At 40.6% G+C, this 26,401-nt stretch overlaps 1 protein-coding gene across 2 annotated transcripts in view; it reads right to left on the bottom strand.

The window, feature by feature from the left end:
• Positions 1–26,401, bottom strand: part of itfg1 (integrin alpha FG-GAP repeat containing 1) — a 250,490-nt gene that overhangs the window by 178,618 nt on the left and 45,471 nt on the right. For both annotated transcript variants that reach the window (XM_061670006.1, XM_061670010.1), the window contains exons 7-8: positions 10,577–10,626; positions 5,267–5,348 (exon numbers count right to left, since the gene is read on the bottom strand). In XM_061670006.1, the coding sequence (XP_061525990.1) occupies positions 5,267–5,348; positions 10,577–10,626 (132 nt within the window). The remainder of the gene's footprint in view (positions 1–5,266; positions 5,349–10,576; positions 10,627–26,401) is intronic.

The raw sequence follows: 26,401 nt of genomic DNA, 5'->3' as shown, positions 1-26,401 counted from the left end.
CAGTCCTACTGCCCGGCTTCCAACTTCACTGAGCGGATCGCATTATGGACCTCTCAAGGAAAACAAAAGGTGGTGTAATACATACTAACATAGACAGTCGCCTCAAAAGGCATTGGAACAGCAAGGTCACCCAAATGTCTTCAGTATACAACAAAAACAAAGGAATTGACCTTGCCGTTCCAATACCTTTGGAGGGGACCGTGTACAGTGGGTATGGAAAGTAAGTAGATTTTTTTCCTCATTGATGTACACACAGCACCCCATATTGACAGAAAAAACGGAATTGTTGAAATTTATGCAGATTTATTAAAAAAGAAAAAACTGAAATAGCACACAGCCGTAAGTATTCAGACCCTTTCCTCAGTATTTAGTAGAAGCACCCTTTTGCGCTAATACAGCCATGAGTCTTTTTGGGAATGATGCAACAGATTTTTCACACCTGGATTTGGGGATCCTCTGCCATTCCTCCTTGGAGATCCTCTCAAGTTCTGTCAGGTTGGATGGTGAACGTTGGTGGACAGCCATTTTCAAGTCTCTCCAGAGATGCTCAATTGGTTTTAAGTCAGGGCTCTGGCTGGGCCAATCAAGAACAGTCATGGAGTTGTTCTGAAGCCACTCCTTCGTTATTTTAGCTGCATGGTTATGGTCATTGTCTTGTTGGAAGATGAACCTTCGGCTCAGTCTGAGGTCATGAGCATTCGGGAGAAGGTTTATTCCTGTACTTGGGCACATTCATCTTTCCTTCGATTGCAACCAGTTGTCCTATCCCTGCAGCTGAAAAAACACACCGACGCCATGATGCTGCCACCACCATGCTTCACTGTTGGGACTGTATTGGACAGATGATGAGCAGTGCCTGGTTTTCTCCACACACACCGCTTAGAATTAAGGCCAAAAAGTTATTTGTTGGTCTCATCAGAACAGAGACTCTTATTTCTCACCATCTTGGAGTCCTTCAGGTGTTTCTAGCAAACTCCATGTGGGCTTTCATGTGTCTTGATCTGAGGAGAGGCTGAGTAAGAGCAGAGAGCTGTCTCAAGACCATTGCAAACTAATTGCTGCAAAACATAATGATGGCATTGGTTACAGGCGCATATGTAAGCTTCTGAATGTTCCAGTGAGCATGGTTGGGGCCATAATATGTAAGTGGAAAGCCAATGATACCACCATAGATTTTCCTCAATCAGGTGCTCCTTGGAAGATTTGTGAATAATCAGAAGAGTTGTCAAAGAGTCAAGGACCACCTGTGAAGTGCTTCAAAAAGACCTGGAATTAGCACGTAACTGTTGTCACAAGGAAAATAGTGAGTAATGTACTCCGCCGCCATGGCCTGTATGCATGCTCACTACGGAAGACCCCATTGCTGAAAAAAAAAAGCATGTCAAAGCTTGTCTAAAGTTTGCTGAACAACATTTGCACAAGCAAGTTTAATACTGGGAGAATATAGTCTTGTCTGATGAGAGCAAACTTTAAGTATTTGGATGCCATAATGCATATCACGTTTGGAGGAGAAATGGCACTGCACATCATCCTAAAAACATCATACCAACAGTGATGTTCGGAGGTGGGAACATGATGATGTTTACAGTAGTGACAGTGTGAAGTACAAAATCATCTTTACAGTCTTGAGTGTTCGGCTGCACCAAGACACCAGCTACTCTAGTTCCTGACGGAGTGCAGACTCTTCTGCATTGTTGATGAGGCCGATGACTGTGATGTGTTCTGCAAACTTTAGGAATTTGACAGCTGGGTGAGTTGACATGCAGTGATTTGTGTAGAGTGAGAAGAGCGATGGTCCTGGTAGTGATGAGGGACTGTGTCCTTCCTGTCAAGAAGTTGTAAATCCGCTCGCAGATGAGGGACTGTGTCCTTCCTGTCAAGAAGTTGTAAATCCACTTGCAGATGGCAGGAGAAATGCTGAGCTGGAGGAGCTTGAAGGAGAAGAGTGATGATGATGATGGTGTTGACTGCAGAGCTGAGGTCTACAAATAGGATCGTCATGTAGGTCCCTGCACCCTTGAGGTGTTCCAGGATGAAGTGCAGTCCCGTGTTGACAGCATCATCCACCAACCACTTTGCTATGTAGGCAAATAGCAGATGGTCCAGCAGGGGTTCTGTGATGTTCTTCCAATACGAGGTGTTCAAAGGACTTCATGACTCAAGATGTCAGGGCAACAGGCCTGTAGTCGCTCAGTCCCGAAATTTTAGGTTTCTTCGGAATTGGGATGATGGTAGAGCATTTGAAGAAGGATTGGACTGTACACACTTCCAGGCAGTTGATCAGTGCATACGTTCAGACAGGAGGAATCTGGAGGGCCAGAAGCCTTTTTGATCTTTTGCAGCTTGAAGAGCCAACTCACAGCTTGCTCTTGAATGGTGAACGCAGCCTCGGGAGCAGGTGGGGTAATAAGAAGTGTGATGGACGTCTTGGGGATGTTGATTTCTTCTGTCAGCTGGTTTTTGGTCCGTTTACATTTTATGTCCCCACTGCTATAGGCATTCTCCTTAGCCTGGCAAATTTGGTGAATTTTGGCAGTAAACCACAGATGTCTAGTAATCCAGTAGTAATACAGTAATGGACTTCCGGTGGATTTTTTTAAATCAAACGTTTTTAGAGGGCACTTGCCAGTATGACGTAGCCAACTGCATAAATGATGGAAGGCACCCCAAAGACAATACAATTTGGACTCAAGGATTATGTTGTCGATGAAGTCTGAAAAAAGAGGATGCCAACTTGCATGGCTTGCAACTCGTGCATTATAGACAACGACGTCAAACTTCATCCGTCACTACAAAAGTCACAAAGTAAGCTAATTTAACAGTTTAGCGAGCTGGTCAAACATTAAGTTTCATAGACTGGTTTGGGAGGATTAAAAATAAAAATGATGTGATTGTAAAAGTTTTAGTACAGCTAAGTAATGCAACTATGGGCGGGACGGTTTATGACAATTGTCCAAAGCTTTTCTTTTCTTGCAATTCTTTGTTTTTCTCTCATTTTCTAATGAAGCGAAATGGTGTGCACTCAAGGACAGAAAGAAATGTCTAAAATATAATGTCAACCACTGAATAAAGAAGAAGTGAAGCGGCATTGCTAGTGGACGAAAGAGTGTATTATAGGTCTGTTATATCGGATCACTTTTTATCTAGCTTTTTTATAATGGTGTTCTCTTAAAAACCGTAGGAGTTACAAGGCTGTCACCACAAAGTAAACAGCATAGTTGTTCAGAAATAGTTGAGTTAAATTGAGTTAGGAAAAACAACTTTAAAACAATTTAGTGCAATAAATTAAATCAATCATCATCTCAGTTGTTGTTCATCTAACTCTTATAGTTGTGAATACTTCGTTTGTGTTATGATTTGTGAAAAAAACATTTTATTATCCGTCCAATATATGTTGCGACTGGAGCAAGATTGTGTGACTTCACATACGCCTTTTTTAAACCAAGTAATGACTTGACTTGCTTGAAATTTAGTGGCGACTCGACTTGACTTGCCTGATTTTTTTTCCCACAGTGACTTGGGACTAGGTTATGACTTGAGACTTGCTTGTGACTCGCACAATGTATGTGAATTATTCCCACCTCTGCCGCTTACCACCAAGAGCATGCATAAAGCCTCCTTATCTTAGCTAGCTGAGCTTGTTTGGGTCATGGAATACAATTAATAGACTTTACACCAATCTGATCGGCTTGATCGGTATCGGCCGATAATTAGCTTTTCATGCTGATCGTTTTAATGTCATAATTCGCCGACCCGATCAAGCTCTGCAAAATAAATGTCGCCGTGTACAGTATATTTGAATCCAAAAGCTGGTTTCTTTTTTAGCCTTGTCACGTGTATTTTGACATAGTATTGTAAATAGCTGACCACCAATAAAGGTTTAAAAAAAAAAAAAAAAACGTCGGAGGTGTGGAACAGACAAAACGCAATGTGTGGATCAAACTACAAGAGAAATTTGGTATTTCACGATTGCACTTTGTCAGACAACTGCAATAAAATCTTGCATTCCGATACCACCGCTTCCCGTCTTTTACGATCACTGGGCCGTGGTAACGAGTCTATCTGGTTGCTCAAATGCAACCAGTTACCACGGCTATGACAACAACAATCGACCGTGTGTACTGTGTTGGTCAAAAAAGAACAAAATGGGGAAAAACGTGTGGTGGTGGTCACCCGTGCTCAGGAGAAGACGTTCATTCAAGGATTGCTTGAGGTATGTTCACATACTTTGAATATGATAGGGCTCACAAGCAGGCAACTAAACGTTATGTTGCCTAGCAAGCTCGTGCTAGCACTAACGGTTGTACGTATACATGCCAGCATTCTGTCGAATCATGATCTAAAGGTTCGGTGTGTGTGAAGTAATGTAATTACAATAAAGTATGTTAATTACTGTTTGCAAAATTTTTCTGTCATGTTGTAATGTTGGTTTGACCTGACAAGAGAATATTTTTGATGATACTTAGTATACAGTACACAAGTATAATACAGTAAATGAACAAATCATTTAAATAGACACATTGCTCCATCTTGTGATCGGATCGGTGATCGGTTATCGTTGTTTTTAAACTTGCTGATCTGCCCCAAAAATCCTGATCGTGTACAGCCCAATAATTAAGGCCAAGCATACTGTTAGTATTTGGGTAAACAACTGGCATATCACTATTTTCTGGGTAACGTGTAGCTAGGAGCAAACAAAAGCTGTTCCTATTTATTTCTGAGGCATTCAAATTACTACACAGATGACCACTTAGCTTTATCTAGAGCAGTGATTTCCAACCTTTATGGAGCCAACACGCATATTTTACAACTGAAAAATCTCACGGCACAGCAACAAACAAAAAGTGGATAGATTAATTACTGTATTCACGTCCTCCCATCTAATAGAATAGCATATATTTGTTCTGTCTGTCACTATGCCTCACTGGCATAAATAGATGAACAAAAATACATTCTTTCTTGTAAATAATGTTTTGAGCAAAATTTTATAATTTCCAATGGCACACCAGAAGAGCGCTCACGGCACACTAATGTGCCCCGGCACACTGGTTGAGAATCACTCATCTAGAGCCTACATTAGTCAAAATGACTTTTTGCAAACTTTTTGCAAACCAAAATAAAATACAATTCCCCATCAACCTCTCTGGATAACCGTCGTCATTTGCATATGTGCCCCAAGCTCATTGCTTAACCACAAATTTAAAAGACCAAAGGTATATCGAACAATTGGAACTCTATGGATTCTACCCGTTTTTTTTGTACTCACCAAAATCAGCAAAGGACGACTGTCCCACGTTGGGGAAAGGAGAGCTTTCAGGCAGAACAGTTGCCCGGCTGAAGTTGCCATCCTGACAACACAGGAAGAGAAAAATGAAACACATGCAGTATATATACAGAAACATACACACAAACGCACAAACACACATGCGCGTGCAATCAGGTGCGTTTATACTCTTTAAGAGGAACTGGAGCGCTGTAGCCTGGCTGTAGCAGCAAGCGGCATTGCTGCTTACAGCCGGCCCAAAACAAAAATTTAAGCACAACTGCTCATTATTTTCTACTGAGACAAGACCACGATGATATAGAGGCACGAATATTTCACGATATCATGATTATTGTTACATCAATAATATACAATATATACAGTATAAACAGTGGTGTAACGATTCATTAATTATATTGATTTATCAATTTATATTACTACGATCAAATTGGACCGATCTGTGTTCAGCAAGTTAGACTTCATATATATACATATATATATACACACATATATATATATACACACATATATATATATATATATATATATATATATATATATATATATATATATATATATATATATATATATATATATATGTATATATATGTATATATATATATATATGTATATTTGTATAAAAAAAAGAGACATAGCGTGATACGCAGAACACTTAACTACTCTTCCACTCGATAGCAGAAGGTACAATGAAACTGTGTATCCACTTGTTGCCATTTTTACAACAGAATTTGTGTGCAGATTTTACATAAAGTACATCTGGGAGTAAACTCAGATGACAATTATTTCAGTAGTTATTAACTTTTGTGACATTTTTGTTCAGTGGCCTTGAGATTTTTGTCATGTAAAAAAAATGCCTTGACGCAATGAAGGTTGGGCAACACTGGTTTAACATATTGTGTAAGTAAGAAGGCCATGGTAATAATATAGATCTTATGTTTTAGCAGGCGGCACAGTGACTGACTGGTTAGAGCGTCTGCCTCACAGTTCTGAGGACCGGGGTTCAATCCCCGGCCATGCCTGTGTGGAGTTTGCATGTTCTACCCGTGCCTGCCTGGGTTTTCTCCGGGCACTCCGGTTTCCTCCCACATCCGAAAAACATGCATGGTAGGTTCATTGAAGACTCTAAATTGCCCGTAGGTGTGAATGTGAGTGCGAATGGTTGTTTGTTTGTATGTGCCCTACGATTGGCTGGTAACCAGTTCAGGGTGTACCCCGCCTGCTGCCTGAAGATAGCTGGGATAGGCTCCAGCACATAGGTATACCTCACCTATGAGAGACAAATGAGGGGGGAAAAAATCCAGAAAATCACATTGTCTGATTTTTCAAGAATTTATTAGCAAATTATTTTGGAAAAAAAGTATTTGGTCACCTACAAACATGCAAGATTTCTGGCTCTCACAGATTTGTAACTTCTTTAAGAGGCTCCTCTGTCCTCTACTCGTTACCTGTATTAATGTGCACCTGTCTGAACTCATCAGAATATAAGACATCTGACCACAACCTCAGTCACACACCAAACTCCACTATGGCCAAGAACAAAGAGCTGTCAAAGGACACCAGAAACAAAATTACTTTTTTGCCCCACATTAAACTTTGACTTTAGTATAAATTACAACTTTATTCTCGTAAGATTATCATTTTTTTTTTTTTTACAGTATATGTCTATATTTTAGGGTTTTTTTCTTGAAAAAATGACTTTACTCTCATAACATTACAGGTTTTTTTTGCTAGAAATATGATTTTTGTTCTCGTAACATTATGACGATCGTACGGGTGCACGATAATTTTTTTCCTAAACCCAATACAGATAACTTCCTACTTCTCAAGATAGGATAACTGATAACTTATTAATTGTTTTTATTATTTAGAGTTAACTGTAGTTTGTGCACACCTGGAGGAAAGCTCAAAGATTTGTCCTAACCAAATATGACATCACTATTAAAACAACTTTCATTTCAATCAGTTTATTTATTTTTTCAAAGAAAATACTTTGTTTACGGTTGCTTATGAAATGTAAAATTCAGCTATAGGTGAATGCATAATAAAACGTGAATGTCATATGGTGTGTGCATACAAATGAGCACACAATAGACAGACCTATGACTGAACATGCATGTGTATGAAACTGTAGCATTCATCACCTTGCAGATGTGCCACGTCATGGTCAGACCTAACCAGCCAAACAGGGCTAACATCACGTCTGTAAATTAGTCGTGAAACTTATGTCCTATTTCTATCTACAGTATCGGTGTATGCAAAAGTGCGGCAATCACATCATATTTTGCTGGCAAACATACATCCGAAGAATAGCTTCGACTCGGAAGTACAAACCGTGGCTCCTATTAGCTGACAAAAGCCAATATACTCAATGTTGGTAAAGGGTCGGTTGTCAATCATTTTCATGATGAAATTACGTTTTAGACATCAGGTCATCTCTAGCTATTTTTTTGCACTTGTTAATAAATGCGGCGGTGATTGGAACAAGTCTGGGTTCTTTCTTCGTGGCTGGCTTTGGGGCAATAGCAGCGCAGGTGTCTTCGTAGGCTTTCAAAACACTGTCGTTAGCGATGACGTTTTATGTGGCTGATGAGATTTTATGTGTTGAAGCTCGATAATTTTTTCTCTCCTCACGGAATGTTTCTAGAACATTTGCTGCAAATAGCAAGCGAAATGTCTTCCTTTGAAATAGTTAAGAAATCCCACACAGTCAATGGCATGTTTACTGCGCGCTCCCTCTCAGCTCAATTTACGTTTACGATTGGCTGTAAGCAATAGAAAGGAGCGCTTGATTTGTGCAACCGAACGTCTCAGCTCAATGCGTGTTTACGATTGCCTATATGCAATAGAATGAGCGCTTAATTTGTTCAACTAGACGTACCGACCGCAAATTACGGATCTAGCTTCATTGGATTTTCCTTTTCGTTCTTGGATATATTTTAAAATCAGAGCTATTTAATGTTGACAGATTAATCAATATGATGTCATAATTCTTCAAATCGGCCAGATAATTATCCGTCAGATAATTACCGTTTATCGCTAGACTAAGGCAACTTTTTAATGCCTATGGATTTAGAGGTACACATGGTTAAGTTTAATTGCCATTACGATTATGAGGGAGTCCTTGGTAAAATTTCTCCCCTGGGCCCAAAACATTTGACAACAGTTTTAGAATTTATGTTATTTGAAATTGTCGTCAAAAAAAAAAAATCCTTGGTGAGCATGATCGAAGGTTGAAAAATCGAAACATTTTATTTGCTAATTTTTCCTTTCTGTTTCCGTCCCCGGTTCGTCCATATTTTGCTGCCAACCCCCCTCCTGTTTCTTCTTGCCGGGCCTCCTCCCATTCCCCCTCGCTGCGATAAGATACACTGCTGCTCGCTTTGTGCTTCAACCTGCTGAATTTCAAGGAGTTCCCCCATCCGCAACACACTCAGACATACACGCTCACACAGTCTCCCCTGGCTCTGCACCGGCGGAATATTAACTACTCCTACAGAAGCAGCCGACATAGGCGCAGCCCATTGAAGCTTCACAGATCACAAATGAACAGAGGTGTTGGTGCTTCATGACTCATTATTGTCTCTGATCAGTGTGTTGACACCTACTGGTTGTGAGGGGCGAACAACACAACAGTGTTGTTTGCGCTACCAAAACAATGGGCACTGCTAAACCCACTCATATTAAACTGCAAAATGGCAACAAATAAAAGACACCAGTTATTGCTGCTGTTTAAAATGTTACCATTTTATCACAGTTGACAGTGAAGAGAAGGAAAATAGAAAGACATGCTTCCTCTTAATGTTTGAGAGTACAAGCTATCCTCAAAGTATCTTGCTAAATAAGAACCTTCAACAACAGCCCCATGCAACACTCATATTTAATGTTTCATTGTTGTAATTATCCTGTTTACAATTAGTGCTTTGTCTTTTGTCTTTGTTTCTCTCTCCCCTCTAGAAACTTTGTTCTGTTCGAATGATCGACTCTGATTCTCAATAAACTTCAATTATAATACTAAGAAACCGCAGCGGAAGCTTAAAAACTCCACTGTGACAGTAAAACTGTTCCGGCATAAAAGGGATACAGATCTTCCATTCTGTTTGACCTAACAGCCGAACAGGACAAAAAAAAAAAAAAAAAAAAAAACATTAAAAATCCACAGAGGAAAGGCAGAGAGCAGGCCAAGTGTCCTCCCCAGCTGGACACTGCCCTCCCCCCACTGAGGGAATCATTCAGATGCCCCCCCCCCCAAAAAAAAAAACAAAAATCAAAAACAAAAAACAATTATGACGAGCCTATATGTTCTTTTTCGTCAGCAGTGGTTTTCGCCTTTGAACTCTGCCATGGATTCTATGTTTGCCCAGTCTCTTCCTTATTGTTGTGTCATGAACACTGACCTTAACTGACGCAAGGGAGGCCTGGAGTTCTTTAGAAGTTGTCCTGACTTTCTTTGTGGCCTCCTGGATGAATCATTGCTGTTCTCTGAGGGTAATCTTTATAGGTTCACCACTGTTCCAGTTTTTGCCCATGTGAGGATAATGGCTCTCCCTAGTGTTCACTGGAATCCTAAAGCTTAGAAATGGCTTTTGTATCCCTTTCCAGACTGATAGATGTCAATTACTTTATTTCTCGACTGTTCTGGAAATTCTGTGGATCGTGTCATTTTTTTCAAGTGTTTTAGCTCTTTTGTCCGACTTGATTTTATCTGGAGAGATTCTATTTAAGCGATTTGGGTGTGATCAGTGAAAATTAACCAAAAAATGTGATTAGCCACAATTAGTTAATGATTTAACAACAGGGCTAATTACTTTTTCCACACAGAGCCAGGTAACTGAATAGTTTTTTTCCCCCTTAATAAATGAAATCACCATTTATATATCAGACAAGTATAACCCAAGTTCACTTGGGTTATAGTTGTCTGATATTTACATTTGTTTGATGATCTTAAACATTCAAGTGGGGAAACTGCAAAACTAAGAATTTGAGAAGGCGGCCAATATTTTTTCATGGCACTGTATAGACAAACACGCATTGACACCTCGGGTAAATTTAGTCTTCAATTAACCCAAAATGCAATTTTTTAAAATGTAGGAGGAGTATGGGGGGTTAAATTAAAAAAAAACAAAAAAAAACGCATGCACAGGTAGAACATGCCAACTCTACACTGGGAAGCCGAAGCACAGATTCATACCCCAAACCTTAAAGGATGCTAACCACTTGTCCACTTGGCCTGCCTGTACTCTACCATAATTTGTGAAATACTGTATTTAAGCTAAATAAGTTAAACAAATGTACCTTGCTGATCCAGGTCTCAAACTTCGGGCCTTCAGTTGTCAGGAACAAATCTGAAAGTGGGGGGGGGGGGGGGGGGGGGGTGAGAGGTCAACTCAGGCAAATCATATTAAATCAACGAGCAGCAATAACGATACAGCAGATTCTCATCTGCAACAATAAGGCAATCACACACTGTGAGCTGTTTCCTCTTAAGCATAGTTGTTTTTACACATTTTTAACTCCTGACTGTATAAGAGCCGCCAGTAGGGGAACAGTTGGAATAATTGTAGCAACGACTTAACTTCAGGAAAAGTTTTAAGATATTTGAGGTGTAATTTAGCAAGACACACTGTGTATCTCAAGACACTCAAGTAAAGAAGTCAGTGTTAGGGTAGGATATACAGTGGGTACGGAAAGTATTCAGAACCCCTTAAATGTTTCAGTCTTTGTTATAGTGCAGCCATTTGCTAAAATAATTTAAGTGAATGTTTTTCCCTCATTAATGTACACACAGCACCCCATATTGACAGAAAAAAACAGAATTGCTGACATTTTTGCAAATTTATTAAAAAAGAAAAACATACATATATATATATATATATATATATATACACACATATATATATATATATATATACACACACATATATATACATATATATATACACACACATATATATATATACACACATATATATATATATACACACACATATATATATATATATATACACACACATATATATATATACACACACATATATATATATACACACACATATATATATATACATATATATATACATATACACATATATATACACATATACATATATATATACATATACACATATATATACACATATACACACATATATATACACATATATATATATATATATATATATATATATATATATATATATATATATATGTAGCTAGATAGCTAAATAGCTAGAGAGCTAGATACATAATTCACCCCTTGAGGGAAATTAGATTGTCAAAGAAATAATATTCAAAATACAATATATACTTATGTCGGACCAATCAATAAAGCAAAAAAATAAAAAATAAAAAGCAGCATTTGAGAATAATTTCTATGTTAGAGTATAATGGACATATGGTATCCGGACAGGCTAAAAGAAAAAACATCTTCAGAGATTCAAGGAAGCAGGGCACTGGTGGAGACATTCCGGGTGCCGTGTTGATGAGTTTTGCCTTAATCAGTCAAACAGGCCTCTTAAGCAGAATCCAGCCGTGATTGGCTGATTAGCTTCGCTGGAGAGAGCTGATCATTCGGTAAACACTCCACAATCTCGCTGCGGGTTATCCTCTCGCCAAGTTTTATCTCTCGAACACCGTTGTCTCCCCACTATGACTTCTTTCACTAAAACGTCAATCATTTCACACTTTTGCAGGCATCAGCCTTGCCATTGACGAGCAAGGTGAAGAATGGTAAGTACTTCCTAACTTCCTTACACTATGAGTAGACAATGGGGAGGCTATAAGCAGTTTGTTCATTTTCAAAATGGTCAATGCCATTTACAGTAAATATCACATTTTACATCAACAATTAATTACATTAACTTCTATAATAATCAAGATTTTATTGCGTAAAAACACCAAGGTGAAAATTTTTATTTGTTGGTGTAAAATTGTTAAAAAAAAAAAAAAAAAAAAAGGACAAAAATCTGACTTGCTTCAAGGACCTACAATATCTAATACTGTGAACATTGGCACTTATTCCATAGTTCTGGACTTACAAATAATGTCTGCAGGAAAAAAAAAAAATCCCCCAAAATAGATTTTGTAGTTTTAGGCTTGTTTTCTGATGAACTATTTGAATTTTCGCCAGATTTTGGCCCACCCACATTTTGGACACGTCCGCCTGTCACAGCCTGACACATCAAGTGCTGAAGGCGAGGACATTTCCTCATTCAACTTCTACTATATGTATTCTGCAGTCTAACTTTTCCCTATGTTAAAAGTCTGGTTGTTTTTTTGGGGGGACAATAACAAGTGAAAATAGCAGAGATGGGGGGACTCGAGTTGACTCGACACCAGTCAGTGACATCACTGCCAACCTCTACAGGGCAGTGGTGAAGGTATCACAATCCACTGTTCGAAGAAGACTCAGAGAGAAGAAATATACAGGCCATACCACAACGTGCAAACCACTCATCAGCAAAAAGAATTGGAAGGCCACATTGGATACTGCAAAAAAGTACAGAGATGAGCCACAAAAGTTTTGGAACAAAGTTTTTTGGACTGATGAGACCCAGATGAACCTCTGCCAAAGTGATGGAAAGGCCAAAGTATGGAGAAAGGAAGGATCTGCTTATGATCCAAAACACACAAGCTCATCTGTGAAGGATGGTGGGGGTAATGTCATGGCTTGGGCTTGCATGGCTGGTTCTGGAATTGTCTCACGAGTATTTATTGATTATATAACTCGTGAAGGTAGCAGCAGTATGAATTCTTAAGGCTACAAAACCATTTGGTTTGGCAATTTTCAGAAAAATGCTTCCAAACTAATCGGGAGAAGCTTCATGATGCAAAAGACCATGACCTAAAACACACTGCCAACACAACAAAGGACTTCATTGGGGGGGGGGTGTAAGGATTTAGACTAGCCAAGTCAATCACCGGACCTTAACCCAATAGGGCTTGCATTTTACCTCCTGAAGAGAAGAATCATGAGAGAAACCCCCATAAACAAACAAAAACTGAAAGAGGCTACAGTAAAGGCCTGGAAAACCATTTCAAATGAAGAATGCAACAGTCAGACCAAGGTAATTAAATTGATCTATTCACTCACTCCAGATAGTCGACTCATAGTAAACACCACATCCTCAAATTACTTAGCTTAATTGGTACACTGATTTGAATTAGCATACTCAACAGATACAGTGTGGACACAACTGATTCAGCTGTATTGGCTCAATAATGTCCACGGACAGACTGGAAACAGAATTGACTGAGATGATTTAGGTTAATCAGCTGACTGACAACTCCATTAACTGACTTGAACGAGAATCATCTTTATTTGCCATGTCAAAAACACACAAGGCATTTGTCTCCGGTAGTTGCAGCCGCTCTACTACGACAACAGGCACAGTGAATACTTTTGAGACAAAAAAACCTAGTCAGTGAGCGATAAAAGGTTACGAGTAATGTGGTAATGGCGATATTTTAATTTTTTGTGTTTAACAGTTGTGCATATGATACAGTCCTCTGACAATTTAGAGCAGTTTGAAATGACTAATAGAGCAATAGTCTAGTGCAGTGACCATTGTGCAAATGGCGCAGAGACTTCAAGAAATTTATTTTTAACGGCAATATTTTCAGCAGTTTTAATTGTCCGTTCAGTCAGAGTTTGTCCTTTTTTGTGGCAGACTGTGATGGATGACTGCTGTGTAAACCTGCCTCAGCAGCTCCGGTGCCAGGCCGTGCTTCCTAAGAAGCCGCAGGAAGTACATCCTCTGCTGGGCCTTTTTGAGGATGGAGTTGATGTTGGTCTCTCACTTGAGGTCCTGAGAGACTGTGATTCCCAGGAACCTGAAGGTCTCAACGGTTGACACAGGGCAGTTGGACAGCATGAGGGGACGCTGCGGCGACGGATGCCTCCTGAAGTCCACAATCATCTCTACAGTCTTGAGCGTGTTCAGCTCCATGTTGTGTCGGCCACATCACAGCTCCAGCCGCTCCACTTCCTGTCAACACGCAGACTCTTCACCCTCTTCGATGAGGCCAATGACTGTGGTGTCATCTGCAAACTTCAGGAGTTTGACAGCCGAGTGCGTTGAGGTTCAGTCGTTCGTGTAGAGAGAGCAAAGCAGCGGCGAGAGGACACATCCTTGGGACGCCCCGGTGCTGGTGGTACGTGTAGATGTGGTGGTGTCCCCCAGCCTCACCTGCTGTGTCCTGCCCATCAGGAAGCTGTATATCCACTGGCAGATGGCAAGCGAAATGCTGAGCTGTAGAAGCTTGGAGGAGAGGAGTTCGGGGATGATGGTGTTGAACGCTGAGCTGAAGTCCACGAACAGGATCCTCGCGTAGGTCCTCATGCCGTCGAGGTGTTCTAGGAAGAAGTGCAGTCCCATGTTGACTGCGTCCTCCACAGAAGTGTTTGCACAGAAGGCAAACTGCAGGGGTCTGCCGGGGGTGACGCTCACCTGGTCCAGCACGAGGCGTTCAAAGGACTTCATGACCACAGATGTCAGGGCGACAGGCCTGTAGTCATTCAGACCCTAAATTGCAGGCTTCTTGGGGACTGGGATGATGGTGGAACGTTTGAAGCTGGATGGTACTTCGCACGGTTCTAGAGATCTTTTGAAGATCTGTGTGAAGACTGGAGCCAGTTGGTCTGTGCACACTTTGAGGCAGGATGGAGACACAAGGTCTGGGCCTGCCGCTTTCTTGATCTTTTGTTGTTTGAAGATATGTCTCACCTCCTGTTCATGGATGGTCAACGCAGGAGGGGGAGTCAAAGGTGTGATGTGGTCGGTGGTGCAGCTGGGTGGGTGAGGGATGTGAAAGTGTCTTGTTCGGTAATAAACCTGAATAAAGTACCTCGATACCAGTGCTGAAACGATACCACGGCAAAAATATAAAATCACTAAAAGCAGTGGAAAGAAAACTCACAAAACAACTTCAAATACATTTGAAAAAAACTATGCAAACATGGAATTCGCCCATTCTTAACACTAGTCATTTTCTTTTAAATAATTAGATCAATGTCTGCATCATCATATATATATATGTTATGACGAATATGTTTGTATGTATATACAATTGTAGAACTTTATACAGTATACGCGGCACGGTGGGTGACTGGTTAGAGCGTCAGCCTCACAGTTCTGAGGACCCGGGTTCAATCCCAGGCCCCGACTGTGTGGAGTTTGCATGTTCTCCCCGTGCCTGCGTGGGTTTTCTCCGGGCACTCCGGTTTCCTCCCACATCCCAAAAAACATGCATAAATTGGAGACACTAAATTACCCGTAGGTGTGACTGTGAGTGCGAATGGTTGTCTGTTTGTATGTGCCCTGCGATTGGCTGGCAACCAGTTCAGGGTGTACCACGCCTCCTGCCCGATGACCGCTGGGATAGGCTCCAGCACGCCCGCGACCCGAGTGAGGATAAGCGGCTCAGAAAATGGATGGATGGATATACAGTATACTTTATGTATAATATATATATATGTGTGTGTGTGTACACAGTATACTGTATGTATGATTTATGTGTGTATATATGTATGTATATATATATATATATATATAGAGAGAGAGAGAGAGAGAGAGAGAGAGAGGTACACACAGACAAAAGAAAAATATTACGCCACCCTTGTTTCTTTTATTTCTTGTTCATTTCAATGCCTGGGAGCTTAATTGTGTTGTTAAATATAATTTTGGTTATTATCAAGAAAACCATAAAAAATTGACAGAGCTAGATATCAGCTCCTAAATTAAACTCTATGAACTTTTTTCCTTGTCATTGTTATATTTTTCCAAACAAATGTACCTTCAGTTGCACCAGAAAAACAAAAACTCTTCATTTTTTAGGAAACTTAAATCCTATACGAATAGGCATTCAGAAGACCAAGGATTTCCTTTTTAGTCAAAAGATGTATTTATCAATTTGATCAACTCAGCAAAGGAGTTATTCTCACAAACGATCCTCCACAGTGCCAGTGTTTGTCTCTCTCAAAACCTTATATCCCAACCCAGCCTTGGATAGAGCTGCTACCAAGCCATAAAAAACAATCTGGCCCCACCATCGCTCACTTTTAACACAGTTTTTAAAGTTTACTCCTGACGTTTACTTCCATTCCTGAGGCTCATTAGAGATAACATTGCTCTATGGAGGCATCAATAAAAATAGTGACCCAAAGTAAAGGAAGTGGGTGTTACAAAGAGGTTTTTCCCCTTGGAGACGTGGCCACTTAGACCGACTCGAGGTCCATCACTTGTGCAGCTTTTGTGTCAGGATACAAATTATGTACAAGTGCTATTCAATGATTCTTCAGTGGGAATTGTCATCTCTCAGCCTGAATAATGGGCTACAGGAAACCCTTGCTATTCACGGGGGCTAGGGATCTAGCCCTGGCATAAATAGCGAAAAAGCATGAGCAATTGATGCTCCCACTACAAATTGCCTATATTAATAGCTTAAACTATCAATATGGTACAAATTCTGAACCAAAAGCAGAACTATTAAACTCATCCTACAACATTATCCTTAAAAATAAAAGGCTGAAAGATGATTTGATTCGGAAAAATTTCACTCGAGGTGTGTGTGTACATGCAGATACAATACATATACACATACAATACGAAAGGATTTTATACGAGTGGAGATGCATCAATTGAACATACACAATGACACCAATTACGTTTCTATAGTGCCAGGCGATATATTGAGAAGCTCGATTGGATCGATATTTTATTAATTCTCGATATGGAAAAAGGGGATTATAGATTTTCTTTTCTGTACTTTTCGCTATGCTGCGAGACTTCCACCAACATGGAGGAGAAGATGCTAGTAACTAGGAAGCGATAAAGAGTCCCATAAAAGAGCAGGTCCATCATTTGGAAATAACCGTATTTGGCAAAATGTGTATGAGGCGATTTCATTTTTCTTCATGCAAGTTCTCCAGCTTTAGAGAACATCCACTCACATGCCCTTTATGGACCTTTTAAACACCATCTGATGTGATGTTATGTAATATTTAACTTTCCATCCATTTTCTGAGCCGCTTCTCCTCACTAGGGTCGCGGACGTGCTGGAGCCTATCCCAGCTATCATCGGGCAGGAGCCGGGGTACACCCTGAACTGGTTGCCAGCCAATCGCAGGGCACACAGAAACAAACAACCATTCGCACTCACATTCACACCTACGGGCAATTTAGAGTTTTCAATTAACGTGTATGTTTTTGGGATGTGGGAGGAAACCGCAGTGCCCGGAGAAAACCCACGCAGGCACGGGAAGAACATGCAAACTCCACACAGGCTTTTGTGAAAGCAATGGCTCACACAAAAAAATATAGCCGTATAAAAACTAATAAAAAATCTGCTATACAGCGGGACAGCGAAGCAAGACCCGTGAGCGTAGGATTACTGTATCTGTATTCTGGGATGATAAATTGCAGGGAATCATTGTTCCAGGGCTGCGAGTCATTGCTTTCCAGACATGTATTCTGTGACTCACATAGTTTCCAGTGTAAAATGATCTTCGTAATATACAGGAAGTCCTCGAGTTATGACGCACTTGACCTACGACGTTTCAACTTTATGACGCCCGTGCCTCGTCCGCCATTTTGTCCCAGCACCATAGTGTTTCTGCTTAGCTAGTGCATAGTGCGTGTCTATGTGTGTGCGGCTGGAGTATCTTTGCCTTTTTCGGCCTCCTTTTTTCACACTCTCAGCAGTAATGGTAAGTACAGCATCTTATTTTTTTATTTTAATGTATTTTAGTTTCTTTATACGAAGTGTTAACCTTTCCTGCTACGGTCACCTGACCGTGGTCGGGAGACGCAGGGTTAACCCCCTTCTCTCGTTGCACAACTGAGCTGGGTGGCGGCAACAATAAAGGCACGAAGCACCGATTTGCTGCTTTAATGGCTTTATTAGCTCCTCTGCACATTCAACGTCAACGGGTCCTCCGCTAATCGCTACTCTTCCCCGGTCGCCGTCACTACACTTGCCACTGTACACACTCGCACTGGCGCGCACTCCGTCCTCCTTCGCAGTCCCGTCTCACTCACACATCGCGCCCACACACACTGAGCATGCTGTCACAATCACGTGGGACAATACCTGTACAGAAGTATTTCGCCATAAATTTCGACTTTAACGGTGAAATACGACTTACGCGGAAAATCATGTTACGTCGCCAGAGTAGGAACGGTTTTTGCCAAAAATTCATCCAGTGTGACTGAAATAAATACCTTCATACTGTACAGTGCAGTTGAAATTTCTTATATTCTTGTTGATTTGGGAATCGTATAAAAACTAATTATGGTCAAATATAAAGATTTCCCTGATGGACTTTGCTTTTACGTGTTATTGTGTACTGTACTCTGAGTCTACCGAATAAAAGTTGACTGATTTCTTGTGTTGCTTTGTAATGAAACAGGGGACAACAGCAACTTATTGTTATTGATATTATTTCAGCTACGATATTATTGTTGGGCCATTTGTTTTACCCCGTAGAAAATAGATGTTTAATTGATGTTAGAATTATGAGGGGTCCTCGGAAAAACGTCACCACTGTAAGGAGTCCCTAGCTGAACCCAAGGTTTGAGAATACCTGTTCTAAACGTTCATTCATTTTCTGTGCCGCTTATCCTCACTAGGGTCGCAGGTGTGCTGGAGCCTATCCCAGCTATCTTGGGGTGAAAGGTGGGGTACACCCTGAACTGATCGCCAGCCAATTGCAGGGGCACATATAAACAAACAACCATTTGCGCTCACATTCACACCCACGGGCAATTTAGAGTCTTCAATTAACCTACCATGCATGTTTTGGGATGTGGGAGGAAACCGGAGTGCCCGGAGAAAACCCAGGCAGGCACGGGGAGAACATGCAAACTCCACACAGGCATGGCCGGGGATTGAACCCCGGTCCTCAGAACTGTGAGGCAGACGCTCTAACCAGTCCACGCAGGCAAAGGGAGAACATGAAAACTCCACACAGGCGAGGGCGGATTTGAACCCGGGTCCTCAGAACTGTGAGGCAGATGTGCTAACCAGTCGTCCACCAGCAGTGCCGCCTCTATTCTAAACAGTTAAATGGTACTGGCTAGAAACGTAGCACGTTTCGTAGAAACGTTTTCATGAGGAAAATATTTTAGGAATAGTGTTAATAAGTGTTAGATAGCTAAATAAATAAACAAACCTGCTCTTTGTAACACAAACGCGAGCCTGAAACAGCATCCAGTAGTTGACATTTTCGCTGGTTCTCGTCTTGTTCGCCTGAGTTTCCCCTCGAGGGTACTTTGTTATCGTTGTTAGCGGCTTGCAAGCTAAGCTGAACTAACTAGCTTGAAAGGCTTTGCCATAAGTCAAACACGCGCATCCTTAATGATAATTTCTTGCTAGCCTCCTCCTCATCTGCCCTCCACCAGACAAGAGGGACTTCTTAAACTTCAATAAGTGCTTAAAAAAATAACACAGACACATACGGTGGTGTCTCATCCAACCACTAGGGCCACTACGAAAAAGAGTGACCAGACGTGGGGCGTAGAAAAAGGAAAAGAAGAAGAGAGGACAAAGACAAAAGTAGTCTTGACAATGCTAACTGCCGTGTGCTAAGTGAAAAATGAAGGGAAGTCAAAGGAATAAATGTGTTTCACTTGGAAATACAACACATATACACCTCCACATAAAGCCTGGCGTGCGTAAACCCCGTGCGTTATTTCCTAGTATCGATACAATCGATTGATTACATTTTAAAACGATTTAAATCGATATCGTTACGTGCGGAAGGCTAACTTGGAAAGCACAGATCGATCCAGTTGGATCGTAGGAATATAAATCGATACATTGCTATAATGAATGAATCATTACACCATAATTAATTAACCGGTCTGGCCCGGTTTTATACGTTTACAAACTTTAATACAATAATTATCAAGTCATCAAAAAATTGTGATATAAAATTTAGGCCATATAGCCCAGCACTACGTTCCTATTAGCTAGTGGTTTTGGAGGAATTATGTGACACGTTAGCGTTACAGAAACAGCCCAAAAATATGCCACAATTCCTCAATGGTAAAGTTTTCAGTGATGAGCTAATCATACAGTAGGTTCCGCAGGAAGAAAAAAAAATGCAAATAGCTAACTTTTTATAGAGGACCGCAAATAGGCAGGGATCACTACAATTGTAAGGAAAAAAGCCTGGCATATGCAAGAAGTGGATATAAAAGGTGTACAATTTTAGAAAAGCAGAAGTGAAGGTCACTCGCATGGCACTTTATAAGTAGGAAGCAGTCGACGAGGAGATCACAGATGGCAGACTACCAGTGTGGTGTCGACCACCCAAACCATCAGGAGTAGCAGACATGGCTCCAAGATTTTTTTTTTCCTGGGGCTATGGGGGGGCTTGACCATTTGGGGGTGCATAGAAAATAATCGATTTTCATGACTTTAGTTAGTTTATAAGGAGGTTCTCGTGTTTTCAATAAAAGCAGCTCTGATTCACAGCACGAGCATGTTCGATATTAAAGTATTTTAACTGAATGTGGCCAAAGAATATTCATCAAAACAGTTAAGCCTAATACAAGTGATCACATGGCAATGGGACTAAAATAATACAATAACTGTATTTATTCCAAATGCATAATTAATGAAAAATAACAACTATACATTGGCAATATTGTTTTGGATCACAACATAATGTCAGAAATTATTAATTGTGAAATTGATAACACAGGCGAAAAACTGCAGACGTACTGCCGCAACGAGAAGTATAAACAGCTTGTGTCTAATGATTTGGATCACATCATCATAACTTACTTATAATAACGAGAGGCTGTAGTCCACACACACTAATCATTCAGATCACAAAATCATTAGGTCAAAAATGGGGAAATTTAAAAAAAAAAATTCTAATCCACAGCAAGAGGTGCAAACACCCTGTGCCAACTGGGCACGTACTTAAACAGCGTAAAAGGGACTGGCTCATCACAATCTTGGCGATTAGATTTCTACGACAAATAAAATTGTCAATTTCATTCTCTACCTGCACTCTTTTTGAAAAAAGAAACACTGTTTTTCTTGATCACAATATGAGTCATTGCCGCAAGGTTAGCTAGCTTTAACCTATCATGAGAGTAAATTAAATACCTCTCCCCTTTGTGTTGATTTAGTGTGGGGGTGGTGGGGTGGTGGTGTGGGTGGGGGGGGGGTTAGGCACATTGTATATTTTATTTGTGCTCTTTCATTTATTGTAAAATTTACTGCTACGTGCTTGCTGGTTTTTTTTGTCATTTGAAACAGAACTAATTTTATTTCAAAACATGCAATGTTATGTTTTGCATTTTGTCCCCTTACTGTACCCAATGTGAACTAAACTGTGACCTTAAAACCAAGGTACGCACCAAACCTTGATTTCTGCCGTTACACTCCTACTTGATAGTTTTTTTCCAGTTTTGGTTAGGATGGTCTCTGCAGTCAGAAATACCCAACCTGTTCTTGATCTCTTTGGCAATTTTGGACTTGTACCAACTGTATTTGTTACACACTCATGTCATATATTGATTTTGAGTCGACAAGTCAACCGCCACAACTGATCTGAGTGCTCCGAGAATTAGCGGCCACAGCAAACAAGCAGAGATGTCACACTCCAACACTCAGGGAAAGACCCTTTCATAACACAGTTTAAAAATGTGTTCGTGTGGGAGGGTGGGCGGTACTTGCGTAACAGCAGCGACAGGGATTCTGAGCGCTAAGTGGTATGTCGCGTCGCAGGGTATTTAAAGGCCCGCTCGGCGTGAAGGCTGAAGCCAAAGAACGCGCAAAAGAAGTCACGCGGGAAAAGATAGCAGATGCAACAAGGCCATTCTCCTTTGGAAAAAAACTGCTTTGCCAAACATGACACAAAAAAGCGCGCAAAATCTCTATTACAAAAAGAGGCAATCTACAATTGCTTAATTATGTCAGCTTACCGATGCATCTCTTTTGTCTCATGAAACTGGAAAGGATAAACTGTCACGCCCACGCAAGCAAGTGCATGTACAAAAGCACATGCCGCCTCCGCAACACATGGCTATGTTACCCGCATTAATGAACACTCACCGTTGTCTTATTTGTCTGTCGGGTTTTTATGATCCGTCAAGATCATCTCTGTAGAATATGACACTATATTTTTCGCACATTTAAATTGTCATTAATTTAATGCCATACATTTCTGTCAAATTTCAATGTGCAATAGAATTATTAAGATAGATATTAAGCATATCAAAATATTTTTATTACACTGTACATATTGGGGAGTTTGCATGTTCCCCCCGTGCCTGCACGGGTTTGCTCTAGGCACTCCGGTTTCCTCCCACATCCCAAAAACATGCATGAATTGAGACTCTAAATTACCCATAGGTGTGAATGTGAGTGCGAATGGTTGTTTGTTTGTATGTGCCCTGCGATTGGCTGGCAACTAGTTTAGGGTGTACCCCGCCTTCTGCCCGATGATAGCTGGGATAGGCTCCAGCACGCCTGCGACCCTAGTGAGGAGAAGCGGCTCAGAAAATGGATGGATGGATGGATGTACATATTGGGTGTATTCCAGAGGTGTGGACTCGTTTCACATGACTTGGACTCGAGTGAGAGTCGAGTCATGAATTTGATTACTTTTGACTCGACAATATGTTAAAAGACTTGCAACTCGACTTGGACTTGAAACCATTGACTTCAAAAGACCTGCTACTTTGACCAAAGCACAGAAAAAACAATACTTTGTTGCGTTCTCTATCTGCAGCTGTATATCCAACTTACTACTTTACGATAGTAATTTATAATGTGTCAACAAAATGCTGAAGATCTGAATGATTAAATATTAGGTCGACAGGTCCCACACCATTATTGTTAGTAATTAATTCTCATCATCTTTTAACAGTTCACGTCCTGTTGGGGACACCCTGGTAGAGGAATTGACCAAGAGGTCATTCTTTTACATACTATCTAAAGTGATGGTTTAATTTAAATAATAAATAAACTTTCCATGAACCACATACATCGCATTGTGGGAATCACGCAGCTTGACGTCACGTATGCTTGTTTACGTCAGCATTAGTAGCTAGCTTTGTGAGCAATCACGCAAATAGTTACACGGTGGGCCGGCCATGCGCTGTCTGGGCTTCCTTTATATTACAGTCCGGTTGCGTCATGTGAATTTAAGACAAATACTTGATTATCTAAAAGAGGTAACCAATTGGTCGTTCATTATTAGGTGAATGTCTCATTTTCTCGTGTATTCATAATTGCTCTTTAACCAAGCAAAAATATATTTTGTCCTTATGCTTAAATTATTCCAGTAGAATTGTCAGTAGAATAATCGATTACTCACTGCAGCACTACTGGATGCAAATTCTTAGCTTTGAAGGAGCAATAAACTAAGACCCCCACCACTGCCCCCCGCCCCTTGATGATTGGTTTTGAAGGTGTAAATTTTTTTAGCGGCCTCCAGTTTTATTAGAAGAGGTTCAATGCACTTATCAAATTTGTTTTGATCAATAGATATGGATTTTAAAATATATTAAATACAACCCCAATTCCAATGAAGTTGGGACATTGTGTTAAACAAATAAAAAACAGAATACAATGATTTGAAAATCATGTTCAACCTATATTTAATTGAATACCCTACAAAGACAATATATTTAATGTTCAAACTGATTAACTGATTGTTTTTAGCAAATAATCATTAACTTAGAATTTTATGGCTGCAAAACGTTCCAAAAAAGCTGGGACAGGGTCATGTTTACCACTGTGTTACATCACCTTTTCTTTTAACAACATTCAATGACCGTTTGGGCACTGAGGACACTAATTGTTGAAGCTTTGTATGTGGAATTCTTTCCCATCCTTGCTTGATGTACAGCTTCAGCTGTTCAACAATCCAGGGTCCTGAGCGATCGAAGGTCAGGGGCATTCAATGTTGGTTTTCGGCCTTGCCGCTTACATGTAGTGATTTCTCCAGATTCTCTGAACCTTTTGATGATATTATGGTCCGTACATGATGAAATCCCTAAATTCCTTGCAATTGTATGTTGAGGAATATTGTCCTTAAACTGTTCGACTAGTTTCTCACGAACAAAGAGGTGAACCTCGCTCCATCTTTGGTTGTGAATGACTGAGCAATTCAGGGAAGCTCCTTTTATACCCAATCATGGGACCCACCTGTTCCCAATTAGCCTGTTCACCTATGGGATGTTCCAAACAGGTGTTTGATGAGCATTCCTCAACTTTCACAGTCTTTTTTGCCAACTGTGCCAGCTTTTTTTAAATGTGTTGCAGCCATAAAATTCAAAGTTCATTATTATTTGCTAAAAACAATCAAATTTATCAGTTTGAACATTAAATATCTTGTCTTTGTAGTGTATTCAATTAAATATAAGTTGAACATGATTTGCAAATCATTGTAATCTGTTTTTATTTATGTTTCACACAACGTCCCAACTTCATTGGAATAAGGGTTGTATATAAAGGCAGTATATAATATGTACATAATAAACAAATATATTAAAATATTTTCATTTTGTTGGTAAAATGAGCAGCAGCACGGTAGGCGACTGCACATCTGCCTCACAGTTCTGAGGCCCGGGGTTCAAATCCCAGCCTCGTTTGTGTGGAGTATGCATGTTCTCCCTGTGGCTGTGTGGGTTTTCTTCCCACATCCCCAAAACATGCATTGTAGGTTGACTGAAGACTCTAAATTGCCTGTAGTTGTGACTGTGAGTGTTAATGGTTGTTTGTTTATATGTGCCCTATGATTGGCTGGCGACCAGTTCAGGGTGTACCCTGCCTCACGCCCGAAGATAGCTGGGATAGTTTACAGCACGCCCGCGACCCTAGTGAGGATAAGCGGTACAGAAAATAGATGGATTGATGGGTGGTAAAATGACTTGAAAGGACTCGAAACCCAAAGTGTAGGACCAGTCGGGACTTGCATGTCTCCACTTGAGACGACTCGGGACTTGAGACTTATAAAGCAATGACTTGTTCCCACCTCTGGTGTAATATCATTCAATAACGTCATGATAAACAACTATCAATAATGATATAGTTGGGGAGGTAGCCCTTTATCACCAATCAGCTGAAAAGCACTTGTCATTTGGTGTAGCAGATCTGTGTTGCATATGGCAAATGCGATGGACACATCCCCCCTGTCCTCTTTGTCACACGATGATGATAACGTGACACATGGCAGAATCAGATGTGTTTGGAAGCCACCATGTAACTCCTTCACAACTATAAAACACCTATAGAAAAGTTCTGGTGCTGCAGCCCATTAAAAAAAAACAGATGCTCCGCAGAAGACAACACAGGAGAGAAGACATTGATACCACGCATTGATTCTCCCAAACTATCCATAGCCTTGCTCTAACGTCTATAGCAGTCAATACTCATCTAGCCACAAAAGTGTACAACACATTAAGAACAGAAATCACTTTGTCAAATTTTTCTTCCATTTTGCATCTGTGTGATAGCAGGCTGACGTTTATCCACAGTGAGTCGATAGAAAAACAGCACTCTCAAGGCCGGCGTGTTTCAAATATTAAATGAGAGCTGAAAAGGTGGCACATGGTGAGGTAATTCAAGTTGATGCAGAGGTTTTGACTTCTCAGGAGAAGAGGAGAGACAGGGAATCATGGCAGACGAGCACTCCTTGAGTTATTCATAGCCTCTCCATCAGATTTGTTCAGGGGGTTGGAAGCAATTTAAGGGGCCCCCGTTGACTGTTTGACTTGAGCAGCATTATGTCTCCGTGCTCCATTTTTCACAACCGCACTGAGGGTGTTAAAGACCAGGCTTGCTATTTAGCTCTGTCTTAATGTACAGGGTGACGTTGGATGGGTGGCGAGCCTCGGTGGAGAAAGAGAAATCAAGTCGGCAGAAACCGGCATGGTTCTTTGACTGCGTATCACTTTCTTGGTTGTATTCAGCATACACACATGGCTGGGGCCCGGGGCAGTCTATTAGCATTGAGGCTGTGGATGAAGGGGTGGAAGGTGGAATGACTTAGCCACCGGGAATGAGCCACACGTGTGTGTGTGTGGGGGGGGTCACTGGCTGAGGACATTAAGTGAAAAAGAAATGTGAAGTAGATGAAGTCCTGAATGTGATGCA

The sequence above is a fragment of the Phycodurus eques genome, chromosome 2 (assembly GCF_024500275.1).
Source record: "Phycodurus eques isolate BA_2022a chromosome 2, UOR_Pequ_1.1, whole genome shotgun sequence".
In the NCBI taxonomy this organism is placed as follows: Eukaryota; Metazoa; Chordata; class Actinopteri; order Syngnathiformes; family Syngnathidae; genus Phycodurus; species Phycodurus eques.
The sequence above is the reverse complement of the archived record's forward strand: the minus strand, read 5'-3'. Positions and strand labels throughout refer to the sequence as shown.